A 13093-nucleotide genomic window follows, 5' to 3' on the forward strand; every position below is an offset into this window, starting at 1 on the left:
ACAAACAATGAACTAAAGTCTTGTGTTTCAGAGGCCAAAATATATTTTTGTGAGGCCACCATTTGAAGTGATATTCTACAAATAACCTCCTTTACATTACAACATACATTTAACTGATGACCATAAAACCAAATCTCAGTTTTATCTTGATTTTAAAAAGAGCAAGATGCCAGAGCTGTTTTAAGAGAAAATGTTTACAAAATATAAAAAAATTACTAGCAGGGGCTATAAAAATGTTTGGATTTGGATAAAAATATTATATTTTAATACAATGGAAATAAAATAATAACAATAACATCCAATTGTCCCATTTCCTTTAAGTTATTTTAGGGATTTAAGGGCTTAATATTGTGGCGCTTTTGCCCAGTCATTATGTTTGTGTCATGTCTTTGTCATTGGTGTGCAATCCCTGGGTTCACCTCCTGGGCAAGATCGAATCCCGGTTAGGGCGGTTGGTACCTTTCAGTGGACAGGTAGGTTCAGGGGGTTGGTACGGGGCAGTGTGATTTGGGTAATGGATAATAATGAATAAGCAGATGAAAATGGATGGATGGATGGGATCAATATTAAAATATACATATATAGCAGTCAGTGATGTCCACAGATAGACACGGGGTGGTGCTGTAGCACCTGACCCTTTGTTCTCTCAACTAAGATAGTGCCCTTTTCAATAACACACATTAAATACATTTGCATAATGTGTGACCAGTCTATCATCTCTCTGACAGATTAATGATAGATATACATATAGATAAATATATAATAGAATATTTTCTAACCAGAATATAATGATTATATAGTATAATATATACGTATGTGTGTGTGTTTGTACAGTCAGTTGCTCTTCTATCCTGACAGCCGTTAACTTCACTCTGAAGTCTGTCGGAGTGGAGTTGCCGTTTTCGGCTGTCCAAGATGCATGCTAAAATGGCAGTAACACAGCTTAGCGAGTGACAGGCCATGTAGAAAACCATCAAACGCACGTGGCACGTGACGTCAGACGCTGAAAAAGTCCGCCTCTTGCTTTAAAAGCCTCAGGTGTTTGAAGTTATTCCTAATTTGTGGCTCGAGCTAGGCGGACGTAAAGCGGAGATGGCGAGAAGTAAGTGTGTTTTGGTTGTTTGTTTGTTTTTTTGCTTTTAGCGATTTGACCATAATTTGACCAAAATATATTTGACTTCAGTTGAAGTGGAAGAAAACTTGTTTTAAAACGTATTTGCCTGCTGAAACTAATTAAAAACTAAAAACCGTCGAAGTGTGGTTTTTAGACTGTTTCTGCTTTGAATCCCATTTTAGTGTTTTAAGTACAGCTTCAGTATCTTCTATAGGATGTTAATAAGACGTCTACATTATATTAAACTTGTATTCAACAATGTTTGAACAGATGGGGTTTCTGGGAACACAGACCAGGAGTAATGCACCTGAGTCAAAGGAGACTCCTGAAACTGAAAGACAAGGTGAGAGTCAAACTCTATTTAATGAGAGGGTGACTATTTGACAAAAGTTGTGCACACACTAGAACTTCAGTAGTTAACATGACTCTGTCTTGGATTTATTTTTCAGATTGGTCATCATGAAGATCTTCAACATGGTAGGGAGCGTCATGTTTTTTTTTTTTTTAAATTCTTAGTCACCACTGTCTGCTACCAGGCAGCTGTACCACTGTCCTCTATGTGGCTGCTGTGCCGTTATCTTCTTCCTACCCACTGTGTCGTTGTCCTCTATGTGGTCACTGCTGTGCCCTAGCTGGCTGCTAGAGGCCGCCGTGCCTCGGGTTGCATGTGTGTTTGAATGTGTTAAATGTAGTAGTACAAACGGCCTCTAAACTCAGCCACAATTTTGGACGTTGCGGACATTTTCGACAATTCCCATTTCGCGTTTGCGGTCCTACTCCACAATTTTCGACGTTGTGGTCTCTTAACAGAAGGCTGACGTCCCCTTTGCGGTCTTACTCCACAATTTCGGACGTTGCGGCCATTTTCCGACAATTCTGATGTTCCGTTTGCGGTCCTACTCCACAATTTTGGACGTTGCGGGCATTTTCCGACAATTCTGATGTTCCGTTTGCGGTCCTACTCCACAATTTTGGACGTTGTGGTAATTTCCCAGAAGTCTGACGTCTCTTCTGAGGTCCTTCTCAACAATTTTGGACGTTGCCATCATTTTCCAGCTGTTTGCTGTCCACAGCGACTACCTCAATTCCAGCGTCATTGATCAACATGGATGTCCAAAAGTCATGTCAATTTGCTTAATTGTAACTTTATGAATTTATATAAATGTACTTTGTAGTTTTCAATCTATACATGTAATTTTACTGTCAATGTATAATAACGTGATCACTGTCTTTGGTGTTTGTACATAATATCTACCTCTGGTCTAAAATGTTTACATGACCTTCAGTGTGACCACCTTTATATGTATATAACTTTTTGTCAATTTAGGGCTGTTTAATTTAATGACGTTTAATCTTGTTAACTGTGTAAAAGCTGTACAAGCTGTGGAAATCTGGTGTCATAGACTGTGGAGTGGAGCTGACCCCGGTGGATCAACTCCTTAGTTGTAAGAAGAGCTTCTCAGCCACAGGATGTCTTCAGGTTTGTACTTCATATTGAGAAATGTATTCACTTTAATCTACTCATTGACTGACTGATCTGACCTGTGTGTCTAGGATTCCTGTCTGTTGGCAGATGTTGAACTAGACCTTGTCAAGCAGAACAACTAATGTGGATGGTGTCCAGGTCTGTCCTTCTCTGGTATATTTATAGTATGTCTCTGCTTCTATATTTTTCTAACTCCAGTCTTGGATCCATTAGACTTGGAGAAGCACCACCCTGGTCTGTACAAGTCAGAATTGCAACTGACATCATCCAGACCTGCCTTCTTCTTACTGGCTGTCTTAAGGTTTGTCCTGAATTACAGTATATTTCCTGTTTTGGTCATTTTGTTAAGTAGCATACTTACTGGACTCATTCATGTTTAGGTTCTGCCCCCAAAGAACTCGGACCCACCACAGCTGAGGAGATGGGAATCTGCTCAGTTTTTTTTCTCTCTCCCTTTTCTCCCTCAACGTTGATCATTAACAAATCAGCATGACATTTCATGAATGTTCTAAGATTTGGTCACTGACAAGTTAAACTACAGACTTGATCAGACAATCAGTCAGCGTTTGAGCTGGATTTTCTTCACACTACTAACACTACTGTCCTAACACTTGTTCTTGGTGCTTAAAAATCCAGTCTTGAATTCTTACTGAGAACTGTAGCATGGATCCATCTGCATTATTCTCTAAAAACTCTACCAACCAGTCAATGTGAATGAAGCTATGATTTATAATCAAGTGTTTGTAGTTATTTGGTCAGTGACCTTTTGGCCTCTTCCAGGACTATACATGAGAACCATGGTGATGCAGTTAATGGGTGCCTTGTTTGTTTTAAAAAATGTTCCCATAATGAAGTTTTTCTACTGATGTTCAAGTCAAAATAAAAGCTTTTCTCCATTAAAACTTTCCTCAGACCTAGTCTCTTTAAATTGTCACACCTTTTTCCACAATTTTTTTTTTTAAGCTCACTTTTTCATTTAGGTTTAAATCTGGTTGTTTCGGTCTTCAGTCATGCTCTGTTAACATTTATGGGTTTGAATTGGAAGTTGTCAAGGTGTGTTGTGCTAATAGAAACAGAAATGGAAAAACAACTGCCAAGTTTGTAAATGCCATCTGTTAATTTGAAAGTTAAAATAGTGTACTTAAAGTACTCAAATCAAGCTTTTATCCTAATCCAGAAAAATTGCTGAAGCAATAAGTATGCATAAAAAGTTTAAACTTAAATTGTAAATGTTGGGTTTTATTTGCGACAAACTGTATTAGCGTTACAACATGCATGACAGCAGTTAAAATTCGCTTATTAGCCGTGGTGACCCTGAAAAGGTGGCGACCCTGGGGATTGAATGGCATCCACTGTTGACCAAAACACATTCTGTTCATGCTTACAGCCCTGACCTGCCCTGCACGTCTTTGTAGTTTTTGGCCGCTAGGGAGTGCTATTGACCCAAACATCATAGTGCCAGTCAACTGAAACAGTTTCAATTAACCTTTATTTTTGCCGTTTGAACATTCAAACAACGTTTTCGGGGTAAATCCTGTCAAAATATAATTGTCTCTTGTCCCAGGTCATCCTACATTCCACATCGTAGGATGACCTACCCCACAATGGAGAGTGCCATTGTAAGTGCAATTGGGGAGACGAGTTCCTCTGAGAATCAAACCCAGGACTTTCTGCTCTGTGCAAGGCAACAGCTATACTACTCAGAAGTTGGAGAACAAATTAATTCTCAGCTTAATTTAACCTACCATATACTGCTGAAATGTTAAGAAAATATTAGTATAGAAATTAAATAAAAACTGAAAGACCAATGCTAATAGCGTTAAAGTGTGACTTGATCTTAAGAACACCAATGGGAAACTTGGAACGTAGATTTAGTAGCATCTTAAGATTCAGAGACACTGGTCTACTGGATTGTCTAGCAGTCAGCATTCAATGCATCCTAATATTTGCTGCACTCCTCAGGCTAAAATGTGTTTGAGACTGAAGGGTAGTCAGAAAAATGTATTTATTAACAGTACAAACCCTGCAAAAACGTAGTGCTTAGTTATTAAAGACATCACATAACCTCCAAACCAGTGGAGCAGGACTTGATGCAACAATTACTCCTCTACATATGTGTACCTCCATTTCTTATACCATACAGTCTGCCCTTGTGGTTCTAACCCCTACACCTGCCTGTGTGTTTTGTAAATGGTGATCACCCAGGCTCAGCAGTGACTGGACAACTTGAGAGGACAAAACATTGAGATTCATTTGTCAAAAAAAGATAAAAACCAGTGGAGGCCAGGTGTCATTTCTGTTTTCACGTGTGTGCCAAGCCCTCACCTGCAGAGAGTCAGTTCAGGGCTCAGGGAAATCTGTGTTTCCTTTGGGGAGGGGGTTATACTAATATTTCATCACCATGGAATGCCTTTCGTTCAGCCTGTGTGATAATTAATGGCTGTCGGTGTCTCTTTAACACAAGGAGGTGCTGACAGACTCTGGAAACTCAGGGAACCTTCAAGAATTTACTGGGGTTTATGAGGGCATTTGAGGGAAGTTGCTGTGATAGGTTGGTGGTGGGGAAATCTTCACATTTTTTAGCCTAGCATTAATGTCCTAATGCTAAACGTGAATGCAAATATAGTAGAATTGTAAAGACTACACTGAATTATATTTAATTAGCCCCCCTCCCCCTTGGTCCAATTTTTGCGTAAGGGGCTAAAAATATTTGCACACCAGTGGAACTCCAGTCTGGTTTTAATGACTCAGCAGCGGTGATGGTAGAGTGTCTCCTGCAGTTACTTTTAGACAACAATTACTGTAAATGATGACCTGCACTGATTAACTGGTCAAGTGATAAAAGTGATGCTGAAGTTTTCGGCGCTTTACGAGAGCTCTAGACTAAATCAATATTTAGATTTTTCTGCAATTTACAGCTGCAGTCTTTGTGTGTCTGTGAGTGAATCACTGTGGACTAAAGCTATTGGACACACAGTCAGCTACAGCCTTGCCAGGTACTCAACCTCTGACAGCCTTTGCTGTACAGCCCCGTGCCAACACAGTGTGGTTTGTCATGTAGATGTTGGCTGTGGTGCGGAGGTGCAGGAATGGTCCTGCTCAGCCTGGGCTTAATGCTGTGCAGCAGGTAGGAGTAGAAGCCAACTTTATTTTTAACTCAGCCATGTTGTAAATTATAACAAGAGAATGTTTTTCAGTGACATGAACATACTCCAAGCTCATTGAAGAGTTGTGTTGATGATGATCCTCTTCTTCATTCCCTAACAACGATTTCAGCTTCCCCCCTTTCCAAGAACCCCAAGGTCCCTTATCGCGATACTTTAGTGTCCATAGTTAATCCAAGCCTTAACCAATCATAAGAAAACAAGACCCATCTAGACACATTGTGCTAGTCAAGCATAGGTAAACTTTTACTTTTGCAAGACAGTGGTCTATGTCTCCACTGTAGAGGTACGCCACTGTTTCCACTTTATCTGATTACAATTTCAAAATTTAATGTAACTTGTACGTTTACTGTAATACTTAAAAAGATAGATGGCTTTTCATTCTCAGTTATGGAAAATATGACACTTTAAGCCTGGTGGTGTGAGAGCTACCAGTAGGGGGTGCATAAGATGAAAATGTGATGTTGGAGTGGGATTTTTGTGTTGTATTATTTTGAAACATGTTACATTTCAGTTATTCTGTCACGTGTGTTCTAGTCATTTGACCATGGTTACACATGCTCTCTTTATAAGAAAACTTGTTGAATTGTTTCCCCCAAAGGTGTGGGGAGTGGGCAGTCAAAAAAGATTTGGGAACTGCTGACATACAGTACCTTTTATGTTAACTTCGACCAGTATCAAGATTATTTTGACATGGATGGATGCTATGCGCTAAAAGATACATGTAACATACCCAGTCAGCCTCTGTCAACCCTCCCCACACTGTCAGCTGAAATCCTCTTGATGACAGATACTTCATTGTTACAGAGAAAGAGTGACTGAGAAGGTTCTTACTGGTCGTAAATACCAGCATCAAGTGATGAAGCTCTGGTGGGTGAAGCCCCCATCAACATCCTGATAGACCATCTGTGTGTGACTGTGTGTATGTTTTACTTTTACTCCTCTTGAATGTCCCTCAAGTATCAAGTATCTTTCATAACCATTCTTGTCTGATCATGTGATGCAGCTTTTAAATGTTAATTGTATCTATAGCTCAAGACATAGTAGTCTTCGATACCTTTAAAATGTTTTAAAACATGAAAAGTTGGTTAAGGTGGGAGGACGAAATGTGGAATTTAGTTTCTAGATTCTGATTTATGAAAGTGTTCTGGGAAGATGGAAATAGTATTGTGGGGCGCTTATTGATAAGGACAATAATGGAGATATGCTAACCTACACTTACTGAAAGAAGCAAGTAATACTTTCTATAAAATTATGCAAAAAAAATAAGATTTTAAAAAAATAGATTAAATAGCTACTGAATTATTGAATGAATTTATTTATCACTTGTGGGTAATGATAGGTTGATAGATACCGTTAACTAGATCGATACTGAACTGGCTCCTCTGATTGTTGATCACAGTGTGCAGGGGATGACTGTCTCTTATTTAAAAATTTACCACAACAAGACTAGTGGTAGACTTAAGATATTATTGTTAAAATAGATAATATCAGCATCTATTGTTATGTGGATGACACACAACTTTATTTACTAATCTAAAAGAAGGAAACCAACTTTTTTTTTTTGCTGCGAAAGATAACTAGACAGAGGGACAGACCAATAAATAGATAGCGATATGGAGGAATGTTTTAGGTTAATCTTTACTCAAGGTAAGAAGAAGAAAAAAGGAGACGGGGGACTCACAACAGAAAGAATTGCAACTGTCATCACAAACAAGAACCATCTGTCTCATTTGTGTAACTTGTTTTCTTTTAATATGAGAAGTATGCTGAAGGGATCTAGGAGTTTGAGCAAGGCCTGGGAGGGCCTGGCCCTGGGCTAAAGCCAGCCTTCACATGGGCTCTGAGCTGAGCGAGTGGCATTAAGATCAAACCAACCTGCACTGTTAACCCTTCGCAAACACACACACACACACACACACACACAAGTGATGCAAAGATTTTTTTTTCTTTTTTTGTAAAAAGGCTTGGTTTAAACTGGTTAAAAACATCAGGTGTGGGTTCATGAGTAAAGTGCCTTTGTTCAAATAAGGTACAAAGAAAACCAAAAACAACCCTAATCTTCCTAAAAAAATAGCAAGACATTTCTTCTTAGGTCTGCTTTTCTCAATCCTTTTTGTTTTTGTTTTTACTGACACAAGGAGATGAAGTAATTGAATTTAGTAAATGTTTGCATAAGTTAAAATTGAGTAAAGCGTAAAAACAAGGGACGAATCAATAAAGAAAACCTAAACTGCAGGTCGTTGGAGGTCATCTATTCTTTTTTTTTTTTTTTTTTTTTGCAGGAAGATCTGAAATGACATACTGTGGGCTGGATCTGTAGTTTTCCAGTTTTCTTGAACATACAGTGGGAAGTTGGTCGCTCAGTCCAGCCTGCTTGACGGTTTCTGGAGAGTGTTTCTGTCTAACCGTGTAGGGTCAGTTTCTTAATAATAATAATGGGGAAATACCGTCAGGGGTGCATAGGATTGGCCTTACATTTATTACGCAGAAAGTAAGTGTTATTAAATACTTAAATCTGGACTAAAACTCTTTAGGGCTAAAGGAGAACAGACATTCCTGGAAGTGATGGTTGAGCTAGAGAATCTATAGACACCCAGGAACCTGAATCTCAACATCATGGAACCTGTCTGTGATTACATAAGTAGACAAAAAGGATTTAAGGGAGTCCATGCCACTTGTCTAAGACTTGTCTAACTTGTAGAGTTATAAACAGTTTACATAATGCTTTTGAAACATAAACAACTCTTTATTTTCATCAATTAGCAACATGCAATGTGTGTGTCTGTGTGAGCGTGCGTACTTGCATGTGTGTGCCTGCGTGCAGGGAAAGATTGTAAGAAAGAGAGAACCACATACAGAAAAAATGTTGCCAAACAATGTTGCCCTAAAGGAGAGAGCGAATGCATGACGCAAAGGAACCGTAAGTTGGAAAGTCAAGACACAGACACACACAGCGTTCTGCTGACAGATGTACAAAGTTTTAATAAAATTGGTCATTTCCTGTGTCTTCTTGCTACATTATTATGTGGCCACAGTACCCTGTGTGTGTGTGTGTGTGTGTGTGTGTCTTGACTTTCCTACTTACAGTCCCTTTACACCATGTGTTCTTTCTTTCGTTATGGACCTTAGCTTTGTGTGTGTGTGTGTGTGTTGTGAGTGACGTTCCACGTAACATTTTTGATACTTCATACTGTATATGAAAGGTGTCTGTTTTTACAAAAGAGACCAGGTTGAATTATGTGTTCACCAGGGCTGCCTGTAACAACTAAAGATTGGTGCGTAAATTAAAATTATATAATAAAGTACTGAATTGTTATTAGTGTGTAATGGTTAAAATAGTATTCCATGATTACAGAAAGTATTACTTGCTACAGGTAATAGTTTAGGAGTAAGGTTTCCACCTCTTTACTTTATATTGTCTGTTTTATCTTTGTTTTTCAAACAAAAGGGCACTCTCTTAATACCCCGTTTATCAGTGGAAAATAGGCACAGATGATGGCACTAACGCAACTCGCATAAAACCCAAAGAAGAAGAGTGGTGAAAGCCCTTTTGATATAATTGATACTGTGAGCTACAGTATGGTAGATGTGGTGATGCCTACTACCTTCATAATTAAGTAAAAGGATGTGTGATCCAACACAGTTCATGTTCCCTGAGATTAGGAGCACAAACAATTCAAAGAACTTCTGGATGAATGGATGATTATAAGAAAGGAACTAATTTATACAATAGTATGTTAATCCTTGATCAAGACACGCTTGCTCACACAATTTATGTTGTGTTGTTGTGTAGTAATGAATAGACAACAGACATGTTTGACACAGCATATATTCCATTTTATCGTACATTCATAGGCAGTATATTCTTCTTCAGTGTATAATTCTTTACAGATCTACAGTATGTCTCTATAATCGTAGCTCAATAGTTATTATAGGAAAGCTTGGCTTCATGAGCCAACAAGACAGTCCTGACAGTGGCATGTGTGTGTGTGTGTGTGTATGTGTGTGTGTCTGTTTTTTTTGCTGGCGAGGGTTCTATGTGCGCTTGGAGAGAAAGTGCTTCAGTTGTCATGCATGGCCAACATGCTCTGCAACCCTCGTATAGCTCTGTGAACAAGTGTGTGTTTGTGTGTGTGTTCGGTTGTGTTTTTGTGTTTAACAGCTAAACCTGCAGCTTTAGATGTTTTTTTTTTTGGGGGGGGGGTCATTATACCAGGAAGAAGCTAAGGCCTAAAAGGTGGCTTTGTACCTCTACATTTGCTCAGTAATTGAAAGCTAATCTTTAGTTTTTAGGCTAACTGTGAAGGCCTTTTTCTCCATCCTCTCTTCTGTTTTTGTCATATTATAGTTCCAGATAAACAAACTGCCATAGCTTTGCTGTCTGGGGGAAATTTAAATACATGAATTAACTTTTGATTTTCACATGACATCATCGTTATATATATACAGTGCATCCCATAAGGTTTCATGCAAGTTTTTGCACATTACAATAGCTTTATTACAACATTTTACACTAAAATGTTACACAAGTGAGTTTTTAGACCAGTTAATGTTGCATACTATTTGCAAATATATGATGAGCATTTGATGAACACTCCAGCCTAACTCAGTGCATCTTTTTGTCTTTTTTTTCAGAAGGAAAGTTAAGCCCCTGAATCGAGGCCAAAAAAGTGTTTTTTAGCCAATCAGGAATAATTCGATGATGAAAACATCTAATTATTTGCAAAATCAATTATACAAAATGCATGGTTTTTTAATATACGTTATATAAGTTTGAAAGTAGCTTGATTTTTGAGGTCTATGACAAGGAAGAGACAACTCTCCCTGAGGTTATAGTGTCAGTAAACGTTTTCCTGAAGACCGTGTGGTCTCCACTGCCAGTTCCAAGTCTTTAATAGGAAAGAGATATTTATTTTTAACAACCAGTTCAACTCTTTTTTTAATCAAGAATTTCATCTGGTATCTGGGGCTAATGCCAAGTGAAATCTGTCAAAACGAGGCTTTAAAAGTGTTTTATGTTTTCAACTTATCTGTATGAGTCCGGCGCTTAGCAACACACCTGGCTAATGCTCAGATTCTGTCACTTTGAGCAGAAAGTGGCTTGTGTTTCTGAAGACTTTTGTTTACATAAAGTTACTTCTAAAATAAGCTGAAACTTTTTTTCAGGTTTGCTAGCACAGCTTAGACCTGTACAACTAATTACAGTAGATCTTATATACTAATAAGGTGTGAAAATGCTTGTTAGCGAGCTGTGTTTTAGCTGCCTCTGTCTGATTTGTGTTTTATTCCCTTCTCTGACAGTGGCCTTTGCCTGTACATTACAATCACTATTACCGTCAGCGTCATAGGAAGAATCTGATTTCAATCCTGGAGTTTCTGGAACACCTGCTCGTTAGTTCAGTGTGCTGCAGTGCTATGCAAATGTGTTTCATGCAGCGAAAAGTTTAGAAGAAAGATACAATATTAATGTTTCAAAGTGAAGGGGAAAAATGTTAAACTAAAATAAGAGAAAGACACAGAAGATCTTTGTGTGTCTTTCAATTCCTGCAAAAACATCAGGGTTGTGTTCAACTAAACAGGCCTCAGCTTCACACAGTAAAAAAATGTGAGTGAATAGGAACTTGATGGTCATTGTGTTTCATTACATACACATTTTGTGACATTTTTGTTTGGCAATGCACTGTGGGGATTTTTAATATTAAATATGTACCATAGCTCAAACATGATTGGCACAGAGCCCTCGTCCTTTACCCTAAATGGAATAACAAACCTATGCCTACCTATACTCGATTGACGACTTATTTAAATTGTTTTAGCTTGAAGTTAGTGTCAAAGGTGAATGTTTGAAATAAAAAATGTGACTGAACTTGTAGCATTGGTGTGTATGTGTGTGTGTGTATGTGTGTGTGTGTGGAGCAGCATCAGGGCTTTGCAGAGGGCAAAATAAGTGACTTAACAGCAACTGAATCTCAGCGCAGCACGGCCATGTTCATTCAGGAGACAAAGTCTGTCCGTGACTTGTTTCCTTGGTGTTGTCCAGGTCTGGCATCTGACAGACTTGGCGCCTGTCTTTCGCACATATCCAAGCACTCCAAGTAAGTCACTGAAGCAGCAGCAGCAGCAAGGACAGAGGGCAAATAACATTCCACTTCACCCCATCCCAATCACCTAATCCCAACCCACTCCACCCGTCTGCCCACCCAAAGGTCCAGTTTGTTCATTAGCTCCTTCCAGATTCCCTTCTCCCCCACCAGTCTCAACAAATAAGTTAAAAGTTACAAAAATAATATAGACCATCAATGACAAACCAAAATGAGGGGTTAGGGAAGGGCAGAAAGTGAAACAAGCATCTGTGGCTTTGTGAGAAACCCCATGCATTTACTATTTATTTCCACTCACGGTGGTTAAGAATGTATAGGACGACCCTTTAAAAGACAGTCTGTCTGTCAACCAGTAGTGGGTGGGCCAGGTGGCTTCAAGTGGGAGAGGCAGCATCTTCAAAAGTCCCTGTCGCCTTCTCTGTTTTTTATGTTGAGATAGAACATGGGGTGATTGCTTTGTCCATCAGCAGTGCTCCACCCACATCCATCACCGGCAGGTGTGCATTTCCACCATTTTCCTGCACTGTTTGCATTTGACATAGCAGCACCAGTGGAACTTACAGCTGCACCTGTCCACCACCTCCACCTCTTGTGTCTGAAAGCCACGGCCACAGCACATTAGCTCACAGCCGTCAATGGCCTTTGAGGTTCTGTTGCACTGGCGGCCCACCGTGCCCAGCAGGCCCGGCGTTCGCGGATCATAGTCACAAAAATCTGGACTGGGGTCCAGGTAAACAAGGTCTTCATCTGTGTGAGGCTTAAACTGAGAGTTGCGAGGCACCAGGACTTTGGTTGAGCCCATCTTGCGTTGCTCCACCTCTGTGGCACCATCAAACTTCTCCTTGATGACATTGCCCACCTTTCTAAAGGGTGGCATGGCCTTCCAACAGGTCTTTACTTCACAGGAGCCTGACACGCCATGACACTTGCACTCCACCCGCATGTGGGACAGAATGGCCTGCAGGACACACAAAGAAAAGCTTAGCTGCTACACAGTTAAATAGTATGATGCTAATAAATAAATCAAGTTATCTCTATGTACATTTTATATGCTATAGGAGGTGTGCGTTACCTTTCTGCCAGCCTCATTGTTGTGAAGGTTCATGAGAGCTCGGCTGGAAGACTGACCTTTACCCCTCTCCCTAACGTCCACAAAGGACTGAGAAAAGGCCACTCCGTAGGCAATGTTGTCACTGCAGCCGGACCACTGGAACCCTGTCAACGT

General features: G+C 39.6%; 2 protein-coding genes and 1 long non-coding RNA gene across 4 annotated transcripts in view; 2 read left to right on the forward strand and 1 right to left on the reverse strand.

The window, feature by feature from the left end:
• Positions 1-13093, forward strand: part of LOC103386273 (contactin-4-like) — a 695358-nt gene that overhangs the window by 211802 nt on the left and 470463 nt on the right. The gene's annotated exons all lie outside the window — the stretch shown is intronic.
• LOC103386286 (uncharacterized) lies at positions 841-3517 on the forward strand. 2 transcript variants are annotated; one of them, XR_001760711.2, is made up of 7 exons: positions 841-1102; positions 1385-1457; positions 1564-1591; positions 2487-2594; positions 2669-2738; positions 2814-2901; positions 2981-3517. It is a non-coding gene; the product is annotated as an uncharacterized LOC103386286 (long non-coding RNA). The 2 variants fall into 2 exon arrangements; XR_001760712.2 differs by lacking the exon at positions 2669-2738 and having other exon boundaries at positions 842-1102; positions 2799-2901.
• wnt4 (wingless-type MMTV integration site family, member 4) overlaps positions 12132-13093 on the reverse strand; it is an 18516-nt gene continuing 17554 nt past the window's right edge. Inside the window, 2 exon segments of the mRNA NM_001328256.1 lie at positions 12132-12826; positions 12941-13083. Of these exon segments, the coding sequence (NP_001315185.1) occupies positions 12356-12826; positions 12941-13083 (614 nt within the window). The 3' untranslated portion in view covers positions 12132-12355.

Source organism: Cynoglossus semilaevis, chromosome 11 (genome assembly GCF_000523025.1).
Source record: "Cynoglossus semilaevis isolate Cse_v1.0 chromosome 11, Cse_v1.0, whole genome shotgun sequence".
Classification (NCBI taxonomy): domain Eukaryota; kingdom Metazoa; phylum Chordata; class Actinopteri; order Pleuronectiformes; family Cynoglossidae; genus Cynoglossus; species Cynoglossus semilaevis.